This window comes from Onychomys torridus, chromosome 1 (assembly GCF_903995425.1).
Source record: "Onychomys torridus chromosome 1, mOncTor1.1, whole genome shotgun sequence".
Classification (NCBI taxonomy): Eukaryota; Metazoa; Chordata; class Mammalia; order Rodentia; family Cricetidae; genus Onychomys; species Onychomys torridus.
In genome coordinates, this window is record NC_050443.1 from 65,452,027 (window position 1) to 65,477,656 (window position 25,630).

The following is a 25,630-nucleotide window of genomic DNA, read 5'->3' on the forward strand; positions in this document are numbered from 1 at the left end:
AAAAAGTTTTCCTCTCATAGGCACTATCAACTGCCTATAGCTCATCAGGGTGCTGGGGTGGGCTCATATAGAATATCTGCTGAGTGTTTGCCAGGATTTTCACATATTTGTTCTTGTGGAGATTTTGTCAGGTACCAGAAATACAACAGAAACATTTTGCTATAAAGATGGCATTTTCATGTGCTTCCATTTTTTTGGCTATTTGCCCCTGTGCTTTTCCAATCTTGGTCTCAACAATTCACACCCTTACAGTCTCTTTCTCGACAATTGGACTCCTGGTTCTCCACCTGGGGCCTGGCTGAGGATCTCTGCATCTACTACCATCAGTTATTAGATGAGAGTTCCAGCACAATACTTAGGGTGTTTGGCCATCTGATCACCGGACTAGGTCAGATCAGGCTTTCTTTCATCCATTGCCAGCAGTCTACAGAGGATGTATCATTGTGGATTTCTGGGGACCTCCCCAGCACTCTGCCTATTCCTGTTCTCATGTGGTCATCTGTAGAGAGCTGCGCACAGCCACACCCATAAGATGGCACTGGCTTCCGCCCCTACCTTGCCGAAGTAAACAACTCCATATTTGGCTTAGTCCTAGGATCTGGCTTGCTTCCGTGAACCTGGACCTATCTGCAGTGCCCACGTGGCAGGCTGGGGTTGGCCACCCAGGGACTATTTAGGTCATGGGTGGGATTTCCCTGGGGTCAAAAAATTGTTCAAGGTTCCTGAGTAAACTGCTGAAAGAAGAGCTCTGTGTTGCATCTTCCTTGCTGGTCAAGGCAGTCTTGACAGTCATCATTTATCATGGTCTATTATTCCATGTTCTCCCTTTCTGTTCTTGATCCAGCTAGGATCTCCTGCTCCCCTAAGCTTTGTTTCCCCTCGAACCTTGCCCTTCATCACTCCCAGTGTTGTCCAGGTTGTTCATGTAGATCTCATCCATTTCTCTGTCATTGGGCGATCCCTGTGTCTTTCCTAGTGTCCTGTTTTCTAGGTAGCCTCCCTGGAGCAGGCCCTCTGGATAAGTTAGACAATTGAATAGCTTGAACTATTTAGGAGGCACCCAGACAGTAGGACCTGGACCTGTCCTTAGTGCATGAGCTGGCTGTTTGGAACCTTAGTGCATGAGCTGGCTGTTTGAAATAGGCACACTTTGCTCAGCCTGGAAGGAGGAGACTGGACCACTGCCTGTTCTGAATCCACTAGGTTTAAATGAATCCCTAGGGGAGTCTTGGCCCTGGAGGAGATGGGGATGGAGGGGAGAGACTGGGGGGAAGGTGGGCGGGGGCACGAGGTGGGAGGACAGGGGAACCCATGGCTTATTTGTAAAATTAATACACAAATATAATAAATTAAAAAAAATTAATGATCCGATGTTTGTAGCTTTAACAAAAGAACAGAAATAAAGAGGAAAGGGAAAAAAGATGGCATTTTCAGAACTACTTACCTGTTGGCTCTTAAATCCTTCTACCACCTATTCTAAGATGTTTCCTAAGCAATGATGATGGGAGGATTTTGTTAGATGTCCTACTTAGGTCAGAACACTTAATCTGTTTTTCAAGACTTTAAACTATTATGTATTTCTCCCTTGATTTGTATTACATAAGTAAGCTTTTATGACCAAGGTTGAGAGCAGCCTATGTCTCAATTTATAAGCATAAATATTACAAAGGGCATTAGATACTGTGATCCCTTAGCAAACTAAAAATACAGTGTTATACTATGAACTGTTTCCATGCCCAGCCACACGAGATATTCAACAGCCTTACAAATTAAGACATGAAATATCTTCCTATTGTTCAAGCTTCAAATTAAATCAGAAAGCATTAGCATTATATATCCTAGCATTATTTGTATTATCCCAGGTTCTGGTCTAAACCTTAAAAAGAAGATAATTTAATTACTTTTTGTAGCTTTTCTTACAGTCCTAAATCAAAATAAAACATTTCATAAGTAAATCTTGTTTGCGTATACACTCTACATGCAAATATATTTTGGAACGTAAAAATAGCACACAATTTTAGGGGAAAAATTCAGTCAAATGAAATAATGTAAAGTTTCCTATGCCAATACCCAGATACTATACAAGTCAACAACAAAAAAATAACAAAAAAAGAAATACATATGTAGAAATGACTTATTATAATGTTTCATCCAAGAAAGTGAAATCCTGATTTTGTGTTCAAACTTTATTATGTAGTTTATTTTCTACATTTTTTTCATAAGGTAAAACTTCTTATTTTGATATAATATTTGGTTAGTAGAAATGATGCTAATGATATTGTTAGGCATGTATGGTGTGGAAATAAGTTCATTATATTCAATGGATATTTTCAGTTTTAGAATGTCTTTTTCTGATCTTATGAAAAGAATTTATGTGTGGTTTGAACAAAATAATATAACACTTTGGGGCAAAGATGCAAAAAAGTAGTCCTGCACTTGAGGCCAAGATACAGAAAACCTCCACGGCTACTGTAGCCTTGCCCTTGGTGCTTTGATATACAGGAAGGAAGGTGATCCAGACACTGCAGAACACCAGCATGCTGAATGTCAGGAACTTGGCTTCATTGAATGTGTCAGGCAAAGTTCTAGCTAGGAAAGCTACAGTAAAGCTTCCCAGGGAAATGGATCCCAAATATCCCAAGACACAGTGGAAGGCAATAACTGAACCTTTGTTGCAGGTGATCAAAATATGGCCATATTCAGCATGTACATCCTCATCAACAAATGGAGGAGAAGTTCCCATCCAGATTCCACAGATAATCAGTTGGATCACAGTGCAGATGGGAATGATAAAGTTAGGTGCACCTGATGCCAGCAGCCATCTCATTCTTCTATCTGGAACAGTGACTTTGAATGCTAGTACCACAGTAATTGTCTTAGCCAAGACAGAGGAGGCTGCCATGGTGAAGAAAATTGCAAATGATGTCTGCTGCAAGATACAGGTGGCCATATGGGGATGGCCAATATAGAGCAAGGGACAGAGAAAACAAAATATGAGGGAGATGAGTAGTACATAGCTGACAACTCGGTTATTGGCCTTAACTATGGGTGTATCTTGATGTTTCAAAAAGATAGCTAGTACAATAGCTGTAAGAGAAGAGAAACACAGAGCCAAGATGGCCAGACACATTCCTAAGTGATCATCATAAGCCAGAAAGGTCACAACTTTTTTGAGGCAGTGAGTTCGTTTTGCATTGCTGTACTGATCATCTGGACACTTCATACAGTCGTCCATGCCTGGTATAGGAAGAGAAGTAATTTTAGTTTTAGTTTTTCCCTAGTATTCATGAAACATAACACATTAATGCATTAGGAAGTTATAGCTAAATTTTATTTACTTCTTGTGTTATATGGAAACTAAATATATCTGCTGCATAGGATTTAATTTTATTTTCTGTTGCCTTCCATCTTAATGCAAAGGGTTTGTTTATATCTATCTTACTTACCCATGAACATAAAAAAATATATACTTTTAAATAATGTCCAGAGAGCCACAGTAGCCTACCTTTGATTGAATCATTCATGGAAAAACCTATTTGTTTTTTTCATTGTTTTCTGTTCCATACAAAACAAGAACTGATAATGAGCTAGTTCATTGCATCTTATAATTCTTCTATCAGCATCAAATTATGTCCCACAAATAAATGACCTCATGGATATCAAATTCTACCCAATCCATGTCTTAGAACCTGCATGTACTTTATTATGATTACAATATAATACCTAACAATGTTCCAAATATTTGTGCTTAAACACATATTAGTAAAGTCCTCTCCCCTCATCAAGGAAACTTATCATTGAGAGAGAGACTACTAGAGAAAAATTAACAGCCACTTAAAATGTAGACTTGTGCCACCAAGTACAATGGGTACATCTATTATAGTAGTCTGTCATTTAGGCTCAGGAAAAATTGCAAAAGAGTGGGATGGAAAGATTGTAATAGCTGGGGAATCAGGGAAATTAATGTGAGTCAGTGTCTCCTAGAAATGTCATAAGCTACAGCCATAAAGTCTCACCAACATGTTTGCTTAAATTAAGGGGAACAAATACAAAACAACAGACATAGAAAAGTGGATGGGGGAAAGACCATCAGGTCACAATGCTAGAAATAGAGCTACAGACATCAAAGGGATATTGAGAGCAGAAGAAATTATCTTTCCCAGAGTAAAGTACACAAACTGATTATATTTGATATCAAAAAGTTAGCCCTGAAAACATTCAAGTAGTATTGTAAAGACTGAAGAGTTTGTATTTAGAATATATATATATATATATATATATATATATATATATATATATATATATATATATATATATATACATACTCCTATACATAAAACAAATATACATAACAACAATTAATGAGAAAAGAAGAAAGATTTGAAAGAGATTCTAGGGAGCTTTACTGGAGGTGTTTGAGGAAAGATAGGGAACAGAGAATAATATAATAGTATTATAATATCAAAAAATGAAAAAGAAAAGATATGGAAAAAATATCCAGCACTGTCATGGAATGCAGAAACAACATGAACAAATTACCATCTAAATACATGTCAAAAAATCCCATTTATTTTTATGCTTCAACGTTTGAACTTTAGTTGGGTACATTATCTGCAAATTTTATAAATTTCTATAAGATTTGACAGTGCAATGCTCCCAAGGTTTTAGTGTTTATTGAGAAAACATCAAAATCTAGATAATATTCTGTATCTCATGTGTATAATCTTGAATGATAGTACTGGTTAATGCTGAAAACTTGTGATTTATAACACAACATATTTCTTTTTCTTCAATTGCATTGATACAACAGACCAAACTGAAAAGTGATGATTCCATTTCAGCACCGAGTCTATCCATTAAAAGGTTTCTATTCGGCTTCAGTTTTTAAATCTTATTTGATATTGCTAAAGCATGTCATCTAAACTGTTGATTAGGAGCATTATAATACTTTAATTATAATATTCTTTTGAAATTAATTGTAAAATATTCTATTTATTTCTTTGTTTTGAACCAATAGCTCAAGAGCTACCACAGAACTGGACCAGGCCCTCTGGATAAGTGAGACAGTTGATTAGCATGAACTGTTTAGGAGGTCCCCAGGCAGTGGTACTGGGACCTGCCCTTCATGCATGTGCTGGCTGTTTGGAACCTAGGACCTATGCTGTGACACTTTGCTCAGTCTAGGTGCATGGAGGAAGGGATTGGACCTCCCTCAACTGAATGTACTAGGCTCTGCTGACTCCTCAGGAGAGACCTTGTCTTGGAGGTGGTGGGCATGCGGGGAGAAGGCATGGGGGTGGGAGGAGAGAGGACAGGGGAATACATGGCTGATTTCTAAAATTAAATTATTTATAAAATAATACTTAAAAAAATCAAAACATACACACGTGTACACACACACACACACACACACACACACACACACATAGAAAATATATTCTTATTGTATGCAATACACATTTCCAATAGTTTCCCCTTTCTCCACTCCTCTCATGGTTTTTTAAGTAGGTATAGGCCAGTTAAAAAAATTGAGTATAGTATCTTTATGTTTAACCAACACAAAATTCAATATTTGGACAGTTAATTTGAATATATATATATATTATTTGAATTAAACAATTTTTATTTCATTTTGGCAAATTTTTCCTTTCAAATAGTTTACTTCCTTGCTTTATTCACTGGGTTTTGTAGTCAAATATGTTTATTATTTTAGTGTAATGTTTAAAAACCTGTACTATTTCTTCATAATACTCAAGCTTAACTCATACAGAATCTTTTACATGGTGGTCTGGTTTTAAGTGAAACTGTCAGTTAAGTATTTATATCTTATCACTACTGCAGTTATTAATTCTTTCTTCCTGTTACATGATACACTGCCAAAATGAAGTTTTCAAAGTTTCTGTACCTCAAATTAGTTTAAACCACCTCTTAATTAAAACCGTCTCTTTGTTTTACTTGTTATGAATATTATAATAAACTATTTATTTCAGCGTTCAATATGATGGCTTCCAAACTTACCTATTAAGTACAGTGAAACTGAAAACACAAACTATCAATGACAATGTTTCCACACTACTACAGTCTACATTTCTACTTAGCATGATCTATATTTGTACACAGTACAAAAAGGAGTGTTTCTAAAACATGGTACAATGTGACTGAAAATCTTACTGCTGGTTAGAAACACTAGGAAGAGGGGAACTAGGGAGATATGTTTGCACAGTGTCTTAAATAAACTGAAAGGTAGATACAACTTATTACAAAATGCTGATTATTAGGATGAAGATGTGTTGCAATAATAACAGTTAGTGCTCTAAAGTAATGTCCAAGAGAAAATATTATGTTCATGAGTTCTAGAATAATGACACAAAATGTAGCTTAAAAGACAGAGTATATTATTTCAAATATCAGTGTTACTGATGCTTTCAACTTCATAGTAAGTTTCATCTATTCCATTTTCCTAAAGGATGTTTGAGAACTATGTAAATATGAGACAAAATAAATCTGTTGAACATTTTGATAAATAATTTCCTTACTTGTCATGTTGGAAATTTTATTTTCTGGACATGGAATACAATCAAAACAACAGACAGCCTTCCCTTCCTGAGGGGATTTTCTGTGTCCAGGACTGCAGGGCCTACTGCATATGGATGGTGGAGTCTGAGGAAAATCAGATACATTTTAGACACAAGAAGTTTAATGTAAGTTGCAATGGCTGCAGTGATTCACAATAAGAAGCCACTAAAACTTCTCTTCTTAAACATATATGTTATAAAGTAAAAATCCATTTTTATGACAAATATTATGAACGTGTGATGATTTACATACTGTGAAACACACACAAGAGAAAAGAGAGGGAGAGAGACACACACACACATACACATACATACATACAGAGAGAGAGAGAGAGAGAGAGAGAGAGAGGATATAGAAGAGAGGAAGTTAGTCAATAAATGAATAAATATCAAAACTCTTTATCCCAAAGATGAAGCATTTGAGTTAAGACTAAATTACCTGTCTAAAATCCGTGGCCCACTCAATCATTTCATCAGATACGTACAATTGTGGATCATTTGGAAAATGTCGAGAAAATTTTCCTATTTTGACTTTAAGTCCAAAGTGTTTAAAATCTGTGATATAGAAAATGTCATACTCTGTATCCTGTTTTGTCTTCTGGTTCATATTCACTAGGTCTCCAGAAGGATTTACAAATTGTATGTTCTTCAGAAAAGAGAACATCTAAAACACATTTGTTATTTTAGTTTCAACTATGCCTTAATAGTAGGAAAGAAAATATGAAGTATATAATGCCAGTAATTTTCATTTGCCTCTCCTAAAATGTAACTTTACTAGAATTACTCAGTAATAAATAAAAGAAGTTACATATAATCATAAAGTTTCACTGCAGTATAATGTTAAAATTTTCTCACTGGAGTTGATAATCTAACACATGTACCCTAAGTTATATGCTTATAGGTTAGAGAGGCCTTCTCTAATTCTTCCTGGCAATATTGTTATTTGATAATAACCTAGAGAACTGTGTTCTATAACAGTTCAAAAAGTAGCAGTACTACTAGTATTATCAGGAAACTATAAATTACAATGATGAGCAACTTTTTATCATATAAAAATTGATTTTTTGTTGCCATTTAAAAATTCATGAATAATATTTTCTTCCAAATATTAAAACGTAAGATTAATGTTTTTGTTTTAAATATTCTGGACAAAATTTCTTCACTTAGAGTGTAAAATGCAGATTTGTGTGCCAGTATCACCTGTATCATAATTTAAGACACTAACACGATCTTCACCATTTTCAATGAAAGAATTCATAAATATATGCATTGGAAAGAAAAGTTTGTAGTTTGCCTGGATTTAGAAAACTGTGGTTTCCTTCAAGAAAGTCATCACTATGACATACTGGCCATGCAATACAAGAATAATACCTGCCAGGAGTCCAATTCCAGTCCTTTTCCAGCATGCTCTGACCATAGGTCTACTTCTTTCAGAAGCATTTTATGGAGTGCGTGGGCCACAGCATACACTGCATTGTACAAGTTATAACTTGAGTCACTCATGGACATTCCAAACTGGTGCCTAAACAACCACTTTAATACATTTGTGGTAGAACAATTTTTCAGTTTCGTACAATTAGATGAGGACCAAGAACAATTAAAATAAATCCACCATAGTCTAATAAATGAAATTTCATTACTGTAATTTGAAGGGTGCACTCTCTGCATAAATTGTTTAAAGCCAGATATTTCAGAATTCTTATGTGAATAAATGAGAGTCCCATAGGGAGAGTTAAGCAGAAAATCTCCTTTAATTGTGATTCTATCAAATTGTGACATACTGACCCAGATTCTGTTAAATGTTACAGATTTCCATAGTATGAAGTTCAATTGTACAGTAGAGTCTTTTTCTCCATAAACAATTACAACTTTTGCTGATGACATCATGATCTGGTTAAAGTATTTATCAAACATTTTAATGAATGATAAATTCCCGTTGGCAATAATACTCACAAATGCTAAACAGACAATGTTTCTTTGCATCTTCTCTCTCAATTCAGAAAGAAATTGAATTCCATGGTCATCATCTGAAATGATCACTCCTACCCAGTTCCATCTGAAATAAACCACTAGGGACACCATGGCTAGTGGTAGAGATGTGTCCTTGGGCGATATCTGGTAGAGATGAGGAAATTGTTCATGGACATTCAGAAAAGGATCAAAATCACCATAGTAGAGCTGGAGGACATAGAACATAAACATAAATGAGGAAGATGTAATGAATAATGTTTGGTCTATATGTAGTAAGCAAATGTTGAGTGTATTAGAAAAGGTGAATTCTTATCCTCATTATTAAAATCATATCCAATTTTTGTGGCTGTCCAAAAACTACAAATACACTAAGTTTTCTGGTAAAATGTTTCATACTTCTGCTGTCTTTTTGTGATAAAGTTGTTGTGTTTTCTGCTGAAAATGTCTAAGCATTTATTTTTGATAGAACTGAATAGATATAAACCCAGTATCTGTCTTTTAACATTTTTGGTACTTCAAGTCAACTTGAAGGAGACAGTATTTAATTAAAATTATCCCATTTCAACTTACCTCTGGAGTTCTAGACATGTATTGGAATGGTCCAAAAGTTGCAGGAACTCCCGATATGGGTCCTGTAAGTACAATTAAATATTTTCTCTGATTTTTACAGTAGTAGTTAGGAATGTTTTCACTTTTTTTTAGAGATAGACCATTTTTCTTCCTATCCTCCACCAGGTTACATTTGATGTCAACTAGCAGAGAAATGTTTGGTAAAATATGAGGATTCCTATTTATTTTTTCCATGGCAAAATAAAGAGAGAAAATCAAGTGTACGTTCTTCGGTGTCAACCTGAAAACAGAGCACACTATTCATGAAAGATTAGGTTCCAAACATGACTATTTTAAATCATACTCAGTGTGAGAATAGTACTGAATTCCTGGGGTGTTTGTTTTTTTTTTTTTTTGGTCTCATTAGTAAGTGACACTAGTCCTATTTCTGTGGGTAAATATTAGGATTCTTAAAAGCTTTTTTTTTGGAGGGGAGTGGATTTCATACCAATGAGATTGATTCTTTTACTTTGAAGTTTCTTAAAGTTCCATTGTATTTTCTGTAAACTTCATAAAATATATGGATGCCATTCAGGGACTAGAAAAGTTTGTACTGTCAATCATTTAATCTGTTCATGCCATCATCTTACACTTCCTACATTTAACATATGTGGAAAATAAATTGATATTATCTGCTATGTGTAATGGTACACTTTTATACAGAGGCCTCACTAGACAAAGATATGTCTTTTTTAAGGATATGAAGAATAGGTAACCAAACCTGCCTGTGGCAAGAGCTCTGAAAAGGCTGAGGGATTCACAGATAATGCAAATAGCATAATAATTCTTATGCTCCCTCTTCCCCTTCACATACTTTCTAATTTTCATTTTGTACTTGAGGATGGGCAATATTTAATGTTATTAGATTGGATATAATTATATCTGCTTCCAGTGAGGAAAATGAATTACTTTCTCTTTATGTGCATCCTTAAGCTGTACTAATGTTTTTCAACCTATTTACTCAGCTTGGTATTACAGAATAGGTTCTGTGTTGAGTTGTTTTAGACTTGTCCTGATATGTCCTGTGTAATAGATTTACTTTTGCTTCTATCTTTCATTTAATGTATTTTGATTGGATGTAAATGTTTTGATATATTTCAAATAAAGTTTTATCTTATTTAACAATAATATCTCATTTCAGTGTGTTTTGTTTATGAGTATTTTAGATAATATGAGAGATGCTGGTAGCAATGGTTTTACTAGAGGTCCAAGAATATACAGCAGATAGCAATTGATAGTTCAGGTGTCATCTTACCAGATAAATAATTCTCTGATGGCAGAACATATTCAGACACAGCTTAAAGGGTTTGGACACTGTTGCGTCTGTCTGTAATTTCACATGTGCATAAACAGCTATGGTATCTCCCCAATACCTGAACTGTAATGTGTGATGATATTGTGTCCCCCAATATATTGTGCACACTAATAAACTTATCTGGGGTCAGAGAACAGAAATCCACTAGACAGATATAGAGGTGAGAAAACGGTGGCACACACACCTTTTTTCCTAGCATTCCAGAGGCAGAGATCCATCTGGATCTCCATGAGTTCAAAGCCACACTGGAAACAGCCAGGCATGGTGACCATGCCTTTAATCCCAGGAAGTGATGGCATTAAGCAAAAAGGTATTTCAAGACATGAGGACCAGGAACTAGAATCCTGTTAAGCTTTTAGGCTGTTGGCAGCAGTTCAGCTAATATCCATTTGAATGAGAACACAGAGACTTCTAGGTTCAGGAAACAAGATTGGATGAGAAGTTAGCGAGGTGAGGTTAGCTGTGACCTGTTCTGTCTCTTTGATCTTTCAGCATTCACCACAGTACCTGGCTCCGTGCTGGTTTTTATTAATAAGGCTTTTAATATTCGTGCTACAGTAATGGGTAATCTCATCTGGTGTGTATACCTAATCTCCTTATTATATCTCAATATTATGGGCACATATATCTTTGGATGGTTAGGAAGATGACTTCTCATTAATTTGTATAATTCTCATTATTCTACCAGGATTATAAGACACTTAGGCCCTGTTTTTTTTTTTTTGTTTGTTTTGTTTTGTTTTTGTTTTTGTTTTTTCTTATACCAGCTCAGACTCGAAAAAATAAACCAACAATTTCTTCTCAGTTCTAAGAGGAGTTACATACAATTGGCTGATTTTGGGCCTCAGAGCAAATTCAAACTAGACTAAATATTTCTGGAAATGGACCATTAATTTAAGCATTACAGATAAGCACAAAGATAGAGTCACAGATGTCTAACCAAGGTTATTAATCACAAAGCAAAATATTATGTTAGTTTTTCTAGGCATGCCTCATTGATAACAAAGACCAGCAGTCACTCCTTACTTATCACTTACTTACTTACAAATTCTTTGGGAATTAACACTTTGTATAAACTTCTAACTTCAATTTATAAATAAAAATCAAGGTTCAGTTAACTAACAGTTTATTGCTTACATCTCAAAAATAAGTAATCAATGAACCAAGTCAAGAGAGACACAGCCTTATGTGGAAAATTTTTCACAATTAGCCAGGGCTACAGAAGATGGTCTGACCTCACAGCATTGAATATGGAGTTACAAGTCACATCTTTATGATCTGGAAATGCAAACAGTATAATAAAATATATTTTTACATTTGGGTCCAATGCACTGCCATGGTAAATGGCTCTGCTCCTCATCGTTTATCCAAGGAATGTGCTATGACCTTCAGATATAGTTTTGTATTTTTTACTTTTATTGCAAAGAGGCTCTTGTTAAATGTTTATATAGCTATAGAGGACAAAGGGAGCAAGAGAATTGAAACTTGAGAGAGAATTGAAGCTGTAGAGAAATAAAGAGCATGACCCTCATATCCTGTATGTGATTCTGATTCCCTCAAATAGATAGAAACTTATTTCTAAAGACTCTCAGATAAAAAAGTTTCTTAAAATCCCACTGCTCTGAAGGCATTCTATTTACATCCCTGGAGCAATTCTAGGGGCTATGTTAGCCTCATCTATATTTTCTGTATTGCTTTGAGAATAAATATATATTCATATAACTAGACATAACATGTGGCTGTGAAGCTAGTATGGAATTGAACAAATGATTATATTTCTCATAATATTTTAGTGCTCATGTTTGAATCAGTTTTTGTGGCAGTGTCTTATTCTTTTATGTCTTATAATTATCTCTTTTTGAAAGACCTGAAGTTATGTCACATTGTCTAGGTCCTTGCCATTTTATACTGGAGATTAATATGCCTTTTTAATATTGAATCCTCCCATTCATGCCCTGCAATTACTTATCTGTGAAGTACTATTATGTCAAGTAATATAGACTAGACAATAATTTAAAAATTATATATTTTAGAACTTGAAAGAATACTTTTTTATTTTCATGTGTAGCACAGAAATACCCAGGGCAGCTAAAATAATACTAAATAATGAAATAACTACTGGTAATATCACTCTGGCCTCACAATGTACTACATAGCTATAGTATTAAAAACAGCATGAGATGGGCACAAAAACCCAGCCATGTTGATGAATAATAAAGGAACTGCAGCCTCAGACTAAGTCTACACACCTAAGGACATCTACTTTATAATAAAGATGCCAGAAAGACAGTGTGGAAAAGCTAAACATCTTCAACAAATGGTGCTGGCCAAACTGAATGGATACATGGAGAAGAACACAAATTTATCCACACCTATCACCCAGCACAAAACTCACCTCCAAGTGGATCAAAGACCTCAGTGTAAGACCAGATATGCCAGTTCTCTTAAAAGAGAAAATTGGGAAATAGTCTTGAATTCATTACAGTAAAAGTTTTGTTTTGTTTTTTTCAGAACAGAACACTGATAACAATGGTACTAAAAGAGCAGTATGTAAATGAGACCCCATGAAACTGAAAAGTATTGTATGCAAAACAAACAAACAAACAAAAACAAACAAACAAACAAAAAACCCTACCATCATTAGGACAGAGTGGCAGACTGGAAAATGAGAAGAGATTCTTACTCATCAGGGTACAGTGAATTAAATGTACTTTGAAATTTTATCCAGTTATATTTAATATGGTCAACATCAATCAAACAAATGCTTTTTTATGCTGTCAGAATGAATATTAATAGGAAGACTCACCCATTGATTGTGGGGATGCAAACTTGTAGAGCATTAAGTAGATCAGTGAAGTAGTTTCCCAGGAAGCCTGGTATAGATCTACTTCAAGATCCTGGTGTCTGACCTGTCTTTGTCAAGGTTTATAGTGCTGCAGTAAACCACCTTGACCAAAAAGGAAGCTAACAGGGAAAAAGTATATTTGCCATATACTTCCATATCCCTGTTCATGAAAGAATAAAGTCAGGACAGGAACTATAACAGAGTAAGAAACTGGAGAAAGGAGCTGTTGAAGAAGCCATAGAGGGGTGCTACTTATTGGCTTTCTTCTAATGGTTTGTTCAACCTGCTTTTTTATAGATCCTAGAATCACAATCCCAGAGAAAGTACAACCCACAATGGGCTGGGCCCTCCCCCATCAATCACTAATTAGGAAGCAGTTCCACAGATATGCCCACAACTAATATTATGGAGATACTATCTTAACTGAATGTACCTCATCTCAGATGACCTTAGCTTGTGTCCAGTTCACATAAATTTTTAGCATACCACTCTTATTCAAACACCCAAAGGACTCTATATCCTACTATAGAGACATTTTTGCCCATGCTCATAGGATGGAAATCTAAAATAGTACAATATTCCTAAAATAAATGCATTTATGAATGAAACTTAAATAAAATTGAGAAATAACAGTTGAGATCAAGCACCAACTCTACAGACAGGTCTTATAAACAAAGGGAGCATTTATCACCATGAATAGGTTACATTTTACTGAATACCTAGCCAAATTAGAACCAAAGGAACCCTCCAAAAGCACAGGCTGTTACCAAGGCTATAGGCTCCTCTTTATAAACTGATGATGAGGCCCTATGGCTGAAGATGACACCCACACAGCTGAGTGAAGATGAAGAAATCAAGCTGGTGCATATCTAGAACATTTACGCCTGCTAACTACTGCTCATAGTACTCAAAGTTCTCTGAAAAACAAGCAAGGTACATACAAACCTAAATATATACAATGCTGACTGCCTGCAAGATGTGCTAGTGAAACAGTGGCACAAAGCTCATGAGAGTAACCAAATAATAAATGGTTTGGCTTAAGGTCTGTCCCGAGAGACCAAATACATGTCTGACACTGCAATGCTGGGCAAGAACCTGACAATAGATAAGACAGGGACCTAGGCAAAAACCCAAGACTACTGCTCTGATAAAGGACATAAAATGAATCCTAATTTCATTCTAATAAAGTGATTGATCTGTTCCTTACTCAGACATTGTCAGAAAAGTTTTTTCCACCAGCATATATAGACAAATACTGAGACCCACAGCTAGACAATATACAGAGAGTGAGAGACCTAGCGCCACTTTTCTACATGGTGTCTCCATCAAATGCACCAATACTCCCCAAAGGGCTCAAGGAACTCCATGGCAGTAGAGGTGGAAAAATTTGTAATAGCTAGAGTGGATTGAGAACACAAAATATATAAGGCCTTCTATGCTCAGGACTGATGCACATGACATGACCTCACAGAAGCTGAGGTGGTATGCACAAGACCTGCACACATCAGTGCCAGAAGTAGTTTGTTTGTTCTGTGGAAAACTGGACAAAAGATCCTATCATAAACTCAGGAGATATCTCCTATCAATATCTATTTGCACACAAAAATTTAGTTCTCTCCAACAGAGTGTCCCTGGGGACACAAACCACTATTTGGGGTCAGCCCAAGACTCAGCAGCATATGAGAAAAATAATATAAACTCAATGGTATCTGCGAGGCATCATTGTATAATCATTCATTTTTCAGGGAATCAAAAATTATTCTAATCTTAAAGTCCTTTGGATCTTTTTTTTATGTCTCCCAGTGTTGTGCTTTTTTTGGGGGTTTGTGTGTAAGAATGTGTTTCATACTATCTATATGCATATCTCATTCTTTTTACTCTTCTGTTTGTCCGATTGTGGAACCCATTCTGATTTTTTTGCTTTTGTTTTTATCTTATTTTCTAACTATTATTTAGAAGACTCTTTATTTTCCATCAAGAGAAAGAATGGGTTTGGGTTCAGATAGGAGTGGAGGTGTAGAGGATCTCAGAGGAGTTGGTGAGTGAAAACTATAATCAGAATATAATGTAGGAAAAATAAATTTTTGATAAAAATGCAAGGGATATATGTTTTATCTGTGCTGTAATATAGATAGCCCTGTGAAAATATTACATTAGGTTAAAAACAGGGACACTTTGCTCAGCGTGGAAGGAGGGGACTGGACCTACCTGTACTGAATCCACCAGGTTTCAGTGAATCCCCAGGGGATTCTTGGCCATGGAGGAGATGGGAATGGAGGGGAGGGGCTGGGGGAAGGTGGGGTGGGAACGGGAAGGGGGGAGGACAGGGGAACCCATGGCTGATGTGTAAAATTAAAACACAAATATAATAAATAAAAAACATATAAGAGCAAAAAGCATATTCCCTCAATCATAAGAAAAGCCCAAACGAAACTCTATGGAGTAAAATGTCAATTCAGGAATAGGTAGGAAGGAGGGGATAAAATAGTGACAGCTGAGCAGCACAGTATTCATGATTTCTAGTGAAATGCTCTATATATTTTGAACTCGAATGTGGTGATGGATACACACTTCTGTCTATGTTTCTTTCATTCTTTTAAAAAAGTAGACCATCAATATATCTTAACAGAAACAAAAACAAATGCCCAAAACAAATTAGCTATTTTAAATTTGGATTTTTCCCACTTTGGAATCATAGTTCAATTGAAATGAACAATTATATTATTCAATAATTTTATATTGAGAGTTTTCTATATAAAATTTTCAAAGGTTTACTGCTTTACATTTCAAAAAGTATCCACTGCTACCTTGTGCCATCATCAATGATGCTATATTTTCTCATCTGCTTGGGAGGCCTCTATTTATCCATTGTTCTTTTTCTTTTTAACCTGTTGAAAACCTGGAGTTTTTCAGATGAGGTTTTTCTGTGGGACATGGCACATTATTTATGAAAGTAAAGTGGAATTGTGAACTTTATAACTTGAATGTTCTATTGAGTCACTCAACATTCTGTAAAAAAATCACTGTATTTAGAAAGGAGAAAGAAACTTACTGCACCGTTTTCTCCACATAGAAGATGACTAGAAACTGGAACAATATTGGCAGTGAGAGATAACTGAAAGATGAAGGCCAGTGTTTACTTTTTAAAATGATTATGGTACTTTGATGATTAAACATTTTCCAGTGGAAGGCCATTTATTCAAGTGTAATTGGATAGTACAAATTAGACTTGTGATGCATTAAAAATGAAACAAAGTAGGGTGGGAAAGAGGCATGGATTTGGGGAAGTTATTGGAACGGCATGAATATGAATATAATACATTCCATGAAATCTTCAAACAAGTAATACAATTTTAAATAGACAATACAAGGTGGTGTAGTTATGTGAGAAAATAAGGGAATCCTTCCTGCATTGTTCAGGTAGGCTCACAGTTTGGAGATATGACTCAATCTGAAGGGAGATGTGTTAATTGCTTTGGTTAATTCTCATCACTATACATCCATATGGGAAATATGCATGTCTAAAAATATTTACAACATGGCTTGGACAAATAGTAGAAAATTATAGGCAAAATTGTGATCCTAATTCCAGTGGAGGGTACACATATCAATAACTTAGCTTCCTGTTATATACAAACAAAGCTGACCTGAAGATCAATGATTTACAGTACAAGCACTTTGTATCCATCATATTTAATCTCCAACAAAGCTGGAAATATGCAAAATATATACATATAATAACCCTACTCTTCTTTTTTATATCAATCAAATTCCCACTTATACAGAATAATGGATGCCACAAGAAGAATTGTTTTCTCAGTTACAGAGAAATTCTGATAATGAATGTCAACAGAGGAATTGGAATAATTGAAATTTTGTTTGTTAAATGACACACCTAAGTGCTTATTCAAATAAGTGTTTTAAAATGACCAGGAACTGCAAAAACAAACAATCTTACTGACAAATTACATCCGATGATAGCTATGATGATCCCTAGTATTTACTGAATTAATGTAACATACTATTCATTTTTAAGTTAAAATGAATGTATATGCAATAAATTTATATTAAATTATCTAACTTTAGACAAAGTAAATATCTGATGTTCTACAAAGCTTATGAAAATAAAATAAAAATTTAAAAAAGCATATGAAAATAAATGACTGGACTATCACTTCTCTTCTGTGTTCACTGTGATGGCATAGGACATTAGTAGAAATAGTCTGACAAAATATGTATGATATTGTATTTTCCCTTAAAATTCATGGTCTGGTTTCCATAGTCATGCTATTCACATATGGCTAAACAATAACCTTAAAGACTTCACTAATAGGTACATTGGCAGAATGTCTCTTCATAATACCAATTTATATTTCCACATAAGAGTCTTATATTTGAGATGATAAATATGTGTTTAATTTTGCTGAATCTCATTCATCCTGATCATGTTTCAGAATGTCATATTTTATTTACAATGATCTATAATATATATTTATTTAGGAAATAAACCATGCAGATGCATTAATAAACTTATATTTTTTCTATAAATTCATTTGTTCTATCAAATGTGGTATCTTGTTTCTAATCATGGTAGAACCATCCAAATATTGCTTAGAAAATAATATTGAATAATCCATAAAAGGAAAACTGCTGTTTAATCACAATACAGGAAGAAAAACATAGAGTAATCTTGAAACATGTTTGCTATATAATAAATAAGACTTAATACCTATTTAGATACAAAATATCCATTTTTGAATGAGCATACAATATATGAAGAAAATTCAGGATATGGTCAGGACTATTGTTTTATAAGTGAGGTATTTAAGCCTCCATGAGAAAGTTTCTATGTTAATAGATTCCATTTTATTAGTAAAAATCCAAACAAAGTAGTCTAGGAAGAAAACATTTCCTTGCCATCTTCTTCATTACCCATAAGTAAGGAGAAATCAAAACATTTCTCTGGACCTCTCTCATCTTGTGTCATATAAATATATAAGAATAGATGTAGAATGATCCTGCTATGTCAAGTGCCAGAATTTTAGACAAAAATTTCCTCCTCAACTTAAAATAGGAGGTCACATTACTGAGGCATATTAATTCATTAGCTGATGAAATTTTGAAAGTGAATGATATAAATTAAAAATATCCTCTCCATGACATTCAAGGCACAGCCTGCATGCAATGTGGAGATAATCATAGGCTTAAGAAAGACATGATATAGGTATTGGTGAACATTTCTTTTTTTCAAATTGTACTCAAATTGCCCTCATTCTTCCTCTTTTGTATCTGATCATTTGGATACCTGGGTCATCTTCTTCATGTTCCCTATTACCATAAATGTTACTTTTATACCCATTATATGGATCACTTGCCCATAGCTCCACATTCTCCTTCAAACCTAATGATATTTTTGATAAACAGATGAATGATCAACACATAGGATATTGTGTCACTTCTACTGTGGTTTTTTATTTCTTCTGAAAATTTTCTATTTTATAATATAATCCCAAACTTTCTCCTCTGTTTTGAATGTCCTGCTAAGATAAGTGTTCAAAAACTGAACATAAACTTACAGAAGTAAAAACTTCACTGTGATGATTCTCACACATCCACAATGCCACACCTAGAAATGTTTTTTTGCCCAAATTTAAAATGTTATTTTTGACAATTTCCTTATTAAACTCCAAGAGATGTAACAATCCCCTCAGCTGAAATCTGAACCAGTAACTTCATTGATGAAGGAAAATTATTGTCAAAAATATAAATAAATTATCTTGCAGGGCACTTATCCTCATAATAAATTTATTTTATATAATTAGGGGAAGAGGAGAAATGCATTTAAATGTGGAATAAATTTAATAAATGGAAGTATGTGCAACAAAATGAAACATAACAATTTGTAATCAATAAATGGGCTTCAGCCTGAAGAAATGTGGATGAATTGTTTCCTTAGAACTCTTCTCTCAACCGTTAGCAGGTGCCACAGACATCACCTTTTATTCTAGCACTTTCAAAGTGAAATAGTAGATCATTGCTTGCAGGGGCAAACTCTATTCTAGCAAATGAACAAACTGCTGGGGGCACTCAAATTTGATGACTCATGCGTTTTCAATTTAGAAGTTTGAAAAAATTTATGACATTGTTTATTCAATAAAAATGTGGCTGTCCATATGTAACTGAATGTAAAGGAAAAGGTGGCATAAAACTATCATAGGGAACAGATATTGTTTTTCCACACCTGATCTGAGCTGCAGGAGTCAAAGAACACAACAGTTGTAAAATTATGACAAATAGAATATTTGAACAATATCTCTGCAACATTTTAATATGTTTAACTAAAAGTTGGGGCAAATATACCATGGTCCACTGCATAGGAATTGGTCATTGTGTACTGATGCAAAAAAAAAAAGCAGCAGACAAAAGAAAGACCACTTTACTATATCTTCTATGAACTTAACTAAAAGCAGTGTTTAGTATTTTGTTTTTGAGGGGCATCACATGACACCAATTGGAAACAGTCCTAATAAAGGATTGTATATAGAAGCAAAGCTGACAGCATTGACCATTCATTCAGCTTCCAGCTTGGAATCTATGACTTGAAAAATGCACAGAAGCTAATCCCTAAGCCATCAGAAACAGGACAATAACCTTCAGTAAACATGAAATAAATTTGGGTAATGTCTTAAAAGTGGGAGGAAAACACAGAAAGAAGACACATAGAATAGTGGTCTGCCTCTCAGCAGCCTTAGTATGTATCATCTACATGATGAACAAAAAATAATAAGTGAAAAAGACACTTACTGCTTATCTAGATTCCCACTGAAATAATCATTTTTCATGATTCCATGCTCTGTATAAATGGAAAAGGAACAATCAGTGTCTTTATCTCCTTCTGGGTTTTTCTTGTCTTTAATTCTGAAAAAGCACACAGGGTCTGTCAAACTGCAGGAAAGGAAGGGAGGTTTCAGGACCAGGAAGACAAAGATCAAAGACACCATCTTTGTAATGTAGCTAAGAGAAGAGCCTAAGCAAAGTGCAGCATAAGGAGTCATGGAGAAACCCTTGAATTAATTATGCATGAACACATTCATGTGTCTCTTTTTATTACTACAGTTACTGGGAAGGAATGCAGTACTTTTCAGTAATCTCAGTACATTTCTTTTGAGTACACTGTCTCTTTGGGTTGCATAGTCACTCTCTGGCCTGGGGCTCTGCATATGAGTTCCTAACTCCAGGAGATAATTAAGAGATAATAATTTCACTTATGATCATATTATTGGACATGAAATTCACAGGCACAATTCCTCTTGGGCAAATTTCCTAACAACCCAAGTTCACTAAATCAATTCTCTGATTAACATTTGTAGTAGTTGACTTGGATTACATCAGACATTCCAAATGAATTTTGTGTCAAAAAATAATTCTTCATAGACAGATCTTATTATAGACATGCAGAAAATATGACCTATAATGTTCATGATAGGAAGTATTATCTCTGTTGTATGAGTATGTTCTGTGCCTGCTTGAATTCTTTTTGTCAATCTGTTAGTCCAGGAAGCTTCTGCATGTCAAAGGACAATGTCATTTAGGCAATGCCGTAGCCTTCAAAATGAGAAAATATTTTCATTAACTACACATTAGATAGAAGAATAATATCCAAAATTTAAAAAGATCTCAAGACAATGCTTCCCAATAAAGCAAATAAGTCAAAAAATGGGCTATAGACAGAATATTCCAACAGAGGAAACTAAAATAGCTGAGAATCACTTAAAAATACTCAACATCATTAGCAGTCATATAATTACAAATCCAATTTACCATGAGATTTCATCTTACACCTGTCAAAATGGAAAAGATCCACAACACAAGTGAAAGCAAAACTGGCAAGAATGGGAAGTAAGAACACTCATACATTGCAGATAGGAGTGCAAACTCATAAAGCCACCATTAAAATCAGTATGGTAGTTTGTCTGGAAGATGGCAATCAATCTACATCAAGATATAGCTAAATCATGTTTTCAAATGTATCCAAAGAATGTTTCATCCTACCACTGAGACACTTGCTTATTTATGATCCTTGTTACTCCATTCATAATAATCAGAATTTAGAAAACAACAGAGATTCCCCTAAACAGAATAATTCATAAAGAAAATGTGGTACATTTGTACAAATGGAATATTAATCAGGTGATAAAATAGTGATATCAGGAAATTTGCAGGCAAATGGATGGAATGATAAAAATCATACTAAGTGAGGTAATGTAGAAACATATATATATATATAGCTTTAATTTGGATATAGTTTGTTGTTTTTGGTTTGTTTGTCTTGCTTTGATTTTTTTCATATGTGTTTTTGTTTTCTTTTCTAGGTTCTGAGGGAGTTTGTGGCTATATTGGGTATTTGTTTTTAGAATGATTTTCAAGTTAGATGGAATGGATAGGAAAAAGTTCAGCAAGTACTTGAGGGAAGAGTAGAATGTGATGAAATATAAGTAAATTTAAACCACTGTTTTAAATAATAAATACTGTGACCTCCCTAGTATGAGAAAAATTGTGTAATTTATCATATATAATAAGAATAGGCCAGACCCAGAATATGTAACATATAATTGTCCAGCATTAACTGTTGAAATGTGTTTGTGTGTGCTGAGTGAGGGACAGAGAAAGGAGTGTGAGAGATAATGAAGAAGAAGTTTGAGAGAAATGTTAAAGATTAAGTGACAGAGTGAATGAGTAGAGAGTGAGTGGGTGATGTAGTAATCTGTGTGTATGTATGTGAGAGAGCAATGTGAAAAAGCTACTGCTATGAAGAGAAGCTATGTGGAAGAACTGTTTAAAGAACTGTATGAGAGAATATGAAGGAACTGTGTAAATTGCTGTATGGTGAGAGAGTTATGAAAATGGCTATGAGGAGATTTGTAGCTGTGTGTTGACAAAGAAGAAGAAGCTGCATGGAAGAGACATGTAGAAGAGAAATGTATGTATAAGAAATATGTGTAGCCATGTGAAAATAGATGTAATTTTGTGTAGAGAGGTATGGACAGGTAGGAGAGAGATGTATGTGTGCAAACTGTGATTTATAGAGGAGAGATTTTCTAAGTTGAAGTAAAAAAAAGTTACCATCAGAAACTGTGTTTCTTTGTTTACCCCTCAGATATATAGAAACTTATTTCTAAAGACCCTCAGACAAAAAACATTTTCTAAAGTCCCACTATTCTGAGGTCTTCTATTCACAACCCTGGAGCAGTTCTGGAAGCTGGATTCTCTGAGCTGCTTTATCAAAGAAACAAAAGAACAAGACAAAAACAAGTGTCAAAATGAAACAAGAAATCTACAAAACAAAACATGAATTTGACTTTGTGTTGACAAATTACTCATGGGCATAGGGCCTACCTTGAAGTGTGGTTGCTATACCCATTGACATTCCTTTGGAGGACACTAATTCTTTTTAAAAAAGAATTATGTGTTAATTTTTGGTAAGGAATTCATTTTCCCCTCCTTCCCCTCATCTTAGACTTTCCCCCAAACTGACCCTTCGTTCACTCCTCTTTCATTTCTATGCAGAAAATAGAGGCTTCCTATGGATATCAAGAAAATATGACATATCAAATTACTGTAAGATTAAATATCTCATCATTTTATTAATGTTTGGAAATATTACCCAGCATTAGGAATAGGTCATAAAAGCCTGAAAAATTGTCATAGTTAGCATCTGCTTCCACTGTTAAGACTCAGACAAAATCAAACTACACAGCTGTTACATATATGCCAAGAGCCTAACTCAGTTCCATGTAGGCTCATTGGTTGTCAGTTCAGTCTCTATAAACTCCTGTAAGCTCAGCTTAGTTGATCCCATGGGTTTCTTGCGATATCCTTGACTCCTCTGCTCCTGTAATCCTTCTTCCTTCTCTTCAGCAGGATTCCACAAACATAGCCTAACATTTGGCTGTGGGTCTCTGCATCTGGTTCCATCAGTTGCTGGATGAAGCCTCTCTGATGACAATTGGCCTAGGCAACAATTTGTGAGTGGAGCATAAGATCAATAGGCATCATTACATTGACATTTTTCCCCAATAATTTTTGGTTCTATCCTGAGTCTCTGAGCCATCCAGCCTCTGTGTCTATGTGCTCCAGGAAGTGTCATGGATGGGCTCACTCTTGTGTCATGGGTCTTAAGGTGGAGCTATCATTGGTTGGCCACTCCAACAATATCTCTACCTCTCTTACCCTAGCAAATTCCATAGTGAGGACAGACTGTAGGTATAAATTTATGACGCTGGGTTTGTGTCACATTCCTTCCACCAGAAACTTTGCCTGGTCTCAGGAGATGTCCAATTCAGGCTATGTATCATTCTTTTGACAGGCACCTTAGTTTGTGTCATGCTTGTAGATTCCTGGGATTTTCCCTTGTACCAGGTTTATTCCTGACCTTTAAATGTCCTACTTCCAGTCATATTTCAGTACACTCCCACACACCTCACCTGATATCTCACATTTTCATGCCCACATGACCCCAGTCTACCCACAAAATCTCTCCTATTTCCTCTTCCCAGGGTGATCCTAGTACCCACCTTTTGATCCCTCCTTGTTACCTAGCCTCTCTGGATCTGTGGGTTATAGCATTGTTATTATTCATTTTTCAGTTAGTATCCACTTTTCAGTGAGTACATACCATATTTGTCAAAAATTGTTTGGGTTGCCTAACTTAGGATGACTGTGTCTATTTCCAGCTATTAGTCCATAAATGTCATGATATCATTTTTTTTCACAGTTGAGTAACCATCTATTTTGTAAATGTGCCACTAACTTAATCTATTCTTTAGCTGAGGGACATTTAGGTTATTTCCAGGTTCTGGCTATTAAGAACAAAACTGCCATGAATATAGTTGAATAAGTGCCCTTTTGGTGTGATTGAGCGTCCTTTTGATATATGCCAAAGAGTGGTACCTGAGTCTTGAGGTAGATATTTTTCTAATTTTCTGAGAAAATGTCATTTTGATTTCTGAAGTGGCTATACAAATTTGCACCCCCAAAATCAATGAAGGTGTATTTGGAGGTGTCACAATTCCTGATTGCAAGGTTTACTATAAAGCTAGTTATAAAACCACCATGTTATTAATGTAAAAATAGATATGTCAGTCAGTGAAATTGAATCAAAGATCCAGATGTAAATGCACACACCTTTGGACACCTGATTTTCTCCAAAGAAGACTGATATATGCAATTGTGAAAATAAAGCATCTTCAACAGATGGTGATAGTATAATTGGATATTGGCATGTAAGAGAATGCATATAGATCCATATTCTTCTCTCTGCACAAAACTCAATTTGAAATGGATCATAGATCTCAATATAAATCCAGATACACTGGACATGATGGGAAGAGAAAATGGGGAATAATGTTGAATACATTGGAATAGGAAACAACTTTTTGAATAGAACTAAGAGTGCAGAAATTTAAAAAATGGGACCTCAGGAAATTGATAAGCTTCTGTAAGGCAAAGAACACCATCAATAGGACAAAACAATATTTTACAGAATGGGAAAAGATCTTCACCAACCCAACATCTGACAGAGAGTAGATTTCCAAAATACAAAAAGAACTCAAGAAACTAGACATCATAAAACAAAAAAATCCAATTACAAATGGGGTACAGATCTAAACAGAGAATTCCCAACAGAAGAATCTCAAACGGCTGAGAAAAACAGAAAGATATGTTCAACACCTATATTCATCACAGAAATGCAGATCAAAACAACTCGGAGATTCCACCTTATATCTGTTAGAATGGCTAAGTTCAAAAACACAAGTGACAGAAAACACTAGAGAGATGTGGAGTAAGAACACTAATTTTTAGGTTGTAAGATTTATTGAGAAAACAGCATGCACATGACAGTTTTTTATTTCTCAAGTCTATGTATGTTACACCTAACACTTGATGGGGAAAGAATTTCCTTCTACCTGTAGAATGATTATTTTAACTATAATATGCATAGTTTTCTAAATGTCATTGTGTAAATAAAAGAAATTGCAAAGTGGTGAAATAAGTACTACCTAAACTCTTGGTTAGTGGCATTAAAATCATTTAACATTTTTTCTAACCATTTGCTAATTATTAGGCACTACGAAAAATTTGTATTTTCAAACTTTTTTGAAAACACAGAAAGGAGCCAGAATAACCTAAAACATTCCATGGTATGAAATTCATATTCAACAATAGGCAATAGAAGCAAACTCTTAATTTGCATTTAACATATTTGTCATAGTCATGATACATCTGAATGTCCTCAATTTTTATTGCTATTGTTCT

The 25,630-nt window shown here is 34.8% G+C and overlaps 1 protein-coding gene across 1 annotated transcript; it reads right to left on the reverse strand.

Annotated features, from left to right (window-relative positions):
* Positions 1-2,317: 2,317 nt before the first annotated feature.
* LOC118569051 (vomeronasal type-2 receptor 116-like) lies at positions 2,318-20,319 on the reverse strand. Its single transcript, XM_036166761.1, has 6 exons — positions 20,120-20,319; positions 9,117-9,396; positions 7,947-8,753; positions 7,015-7,239; positions 6,537-6,660; positions 2,318-3,237 (listed from the first exon to the last, which is right to left on the reverse strand). The coding sequence occupies exons 1-6, from the start codon at positions 20,314-20,316 to the stop codon at positions 2,318-2,320; spliced, it is 2,553 nt and encodes an 850-aa protein (XP_036022654.1). The 5' UTR covers positions 20,317-20,319.
* Positions 20,320-25,630: the final 5,311 nt, after the last annotated feature.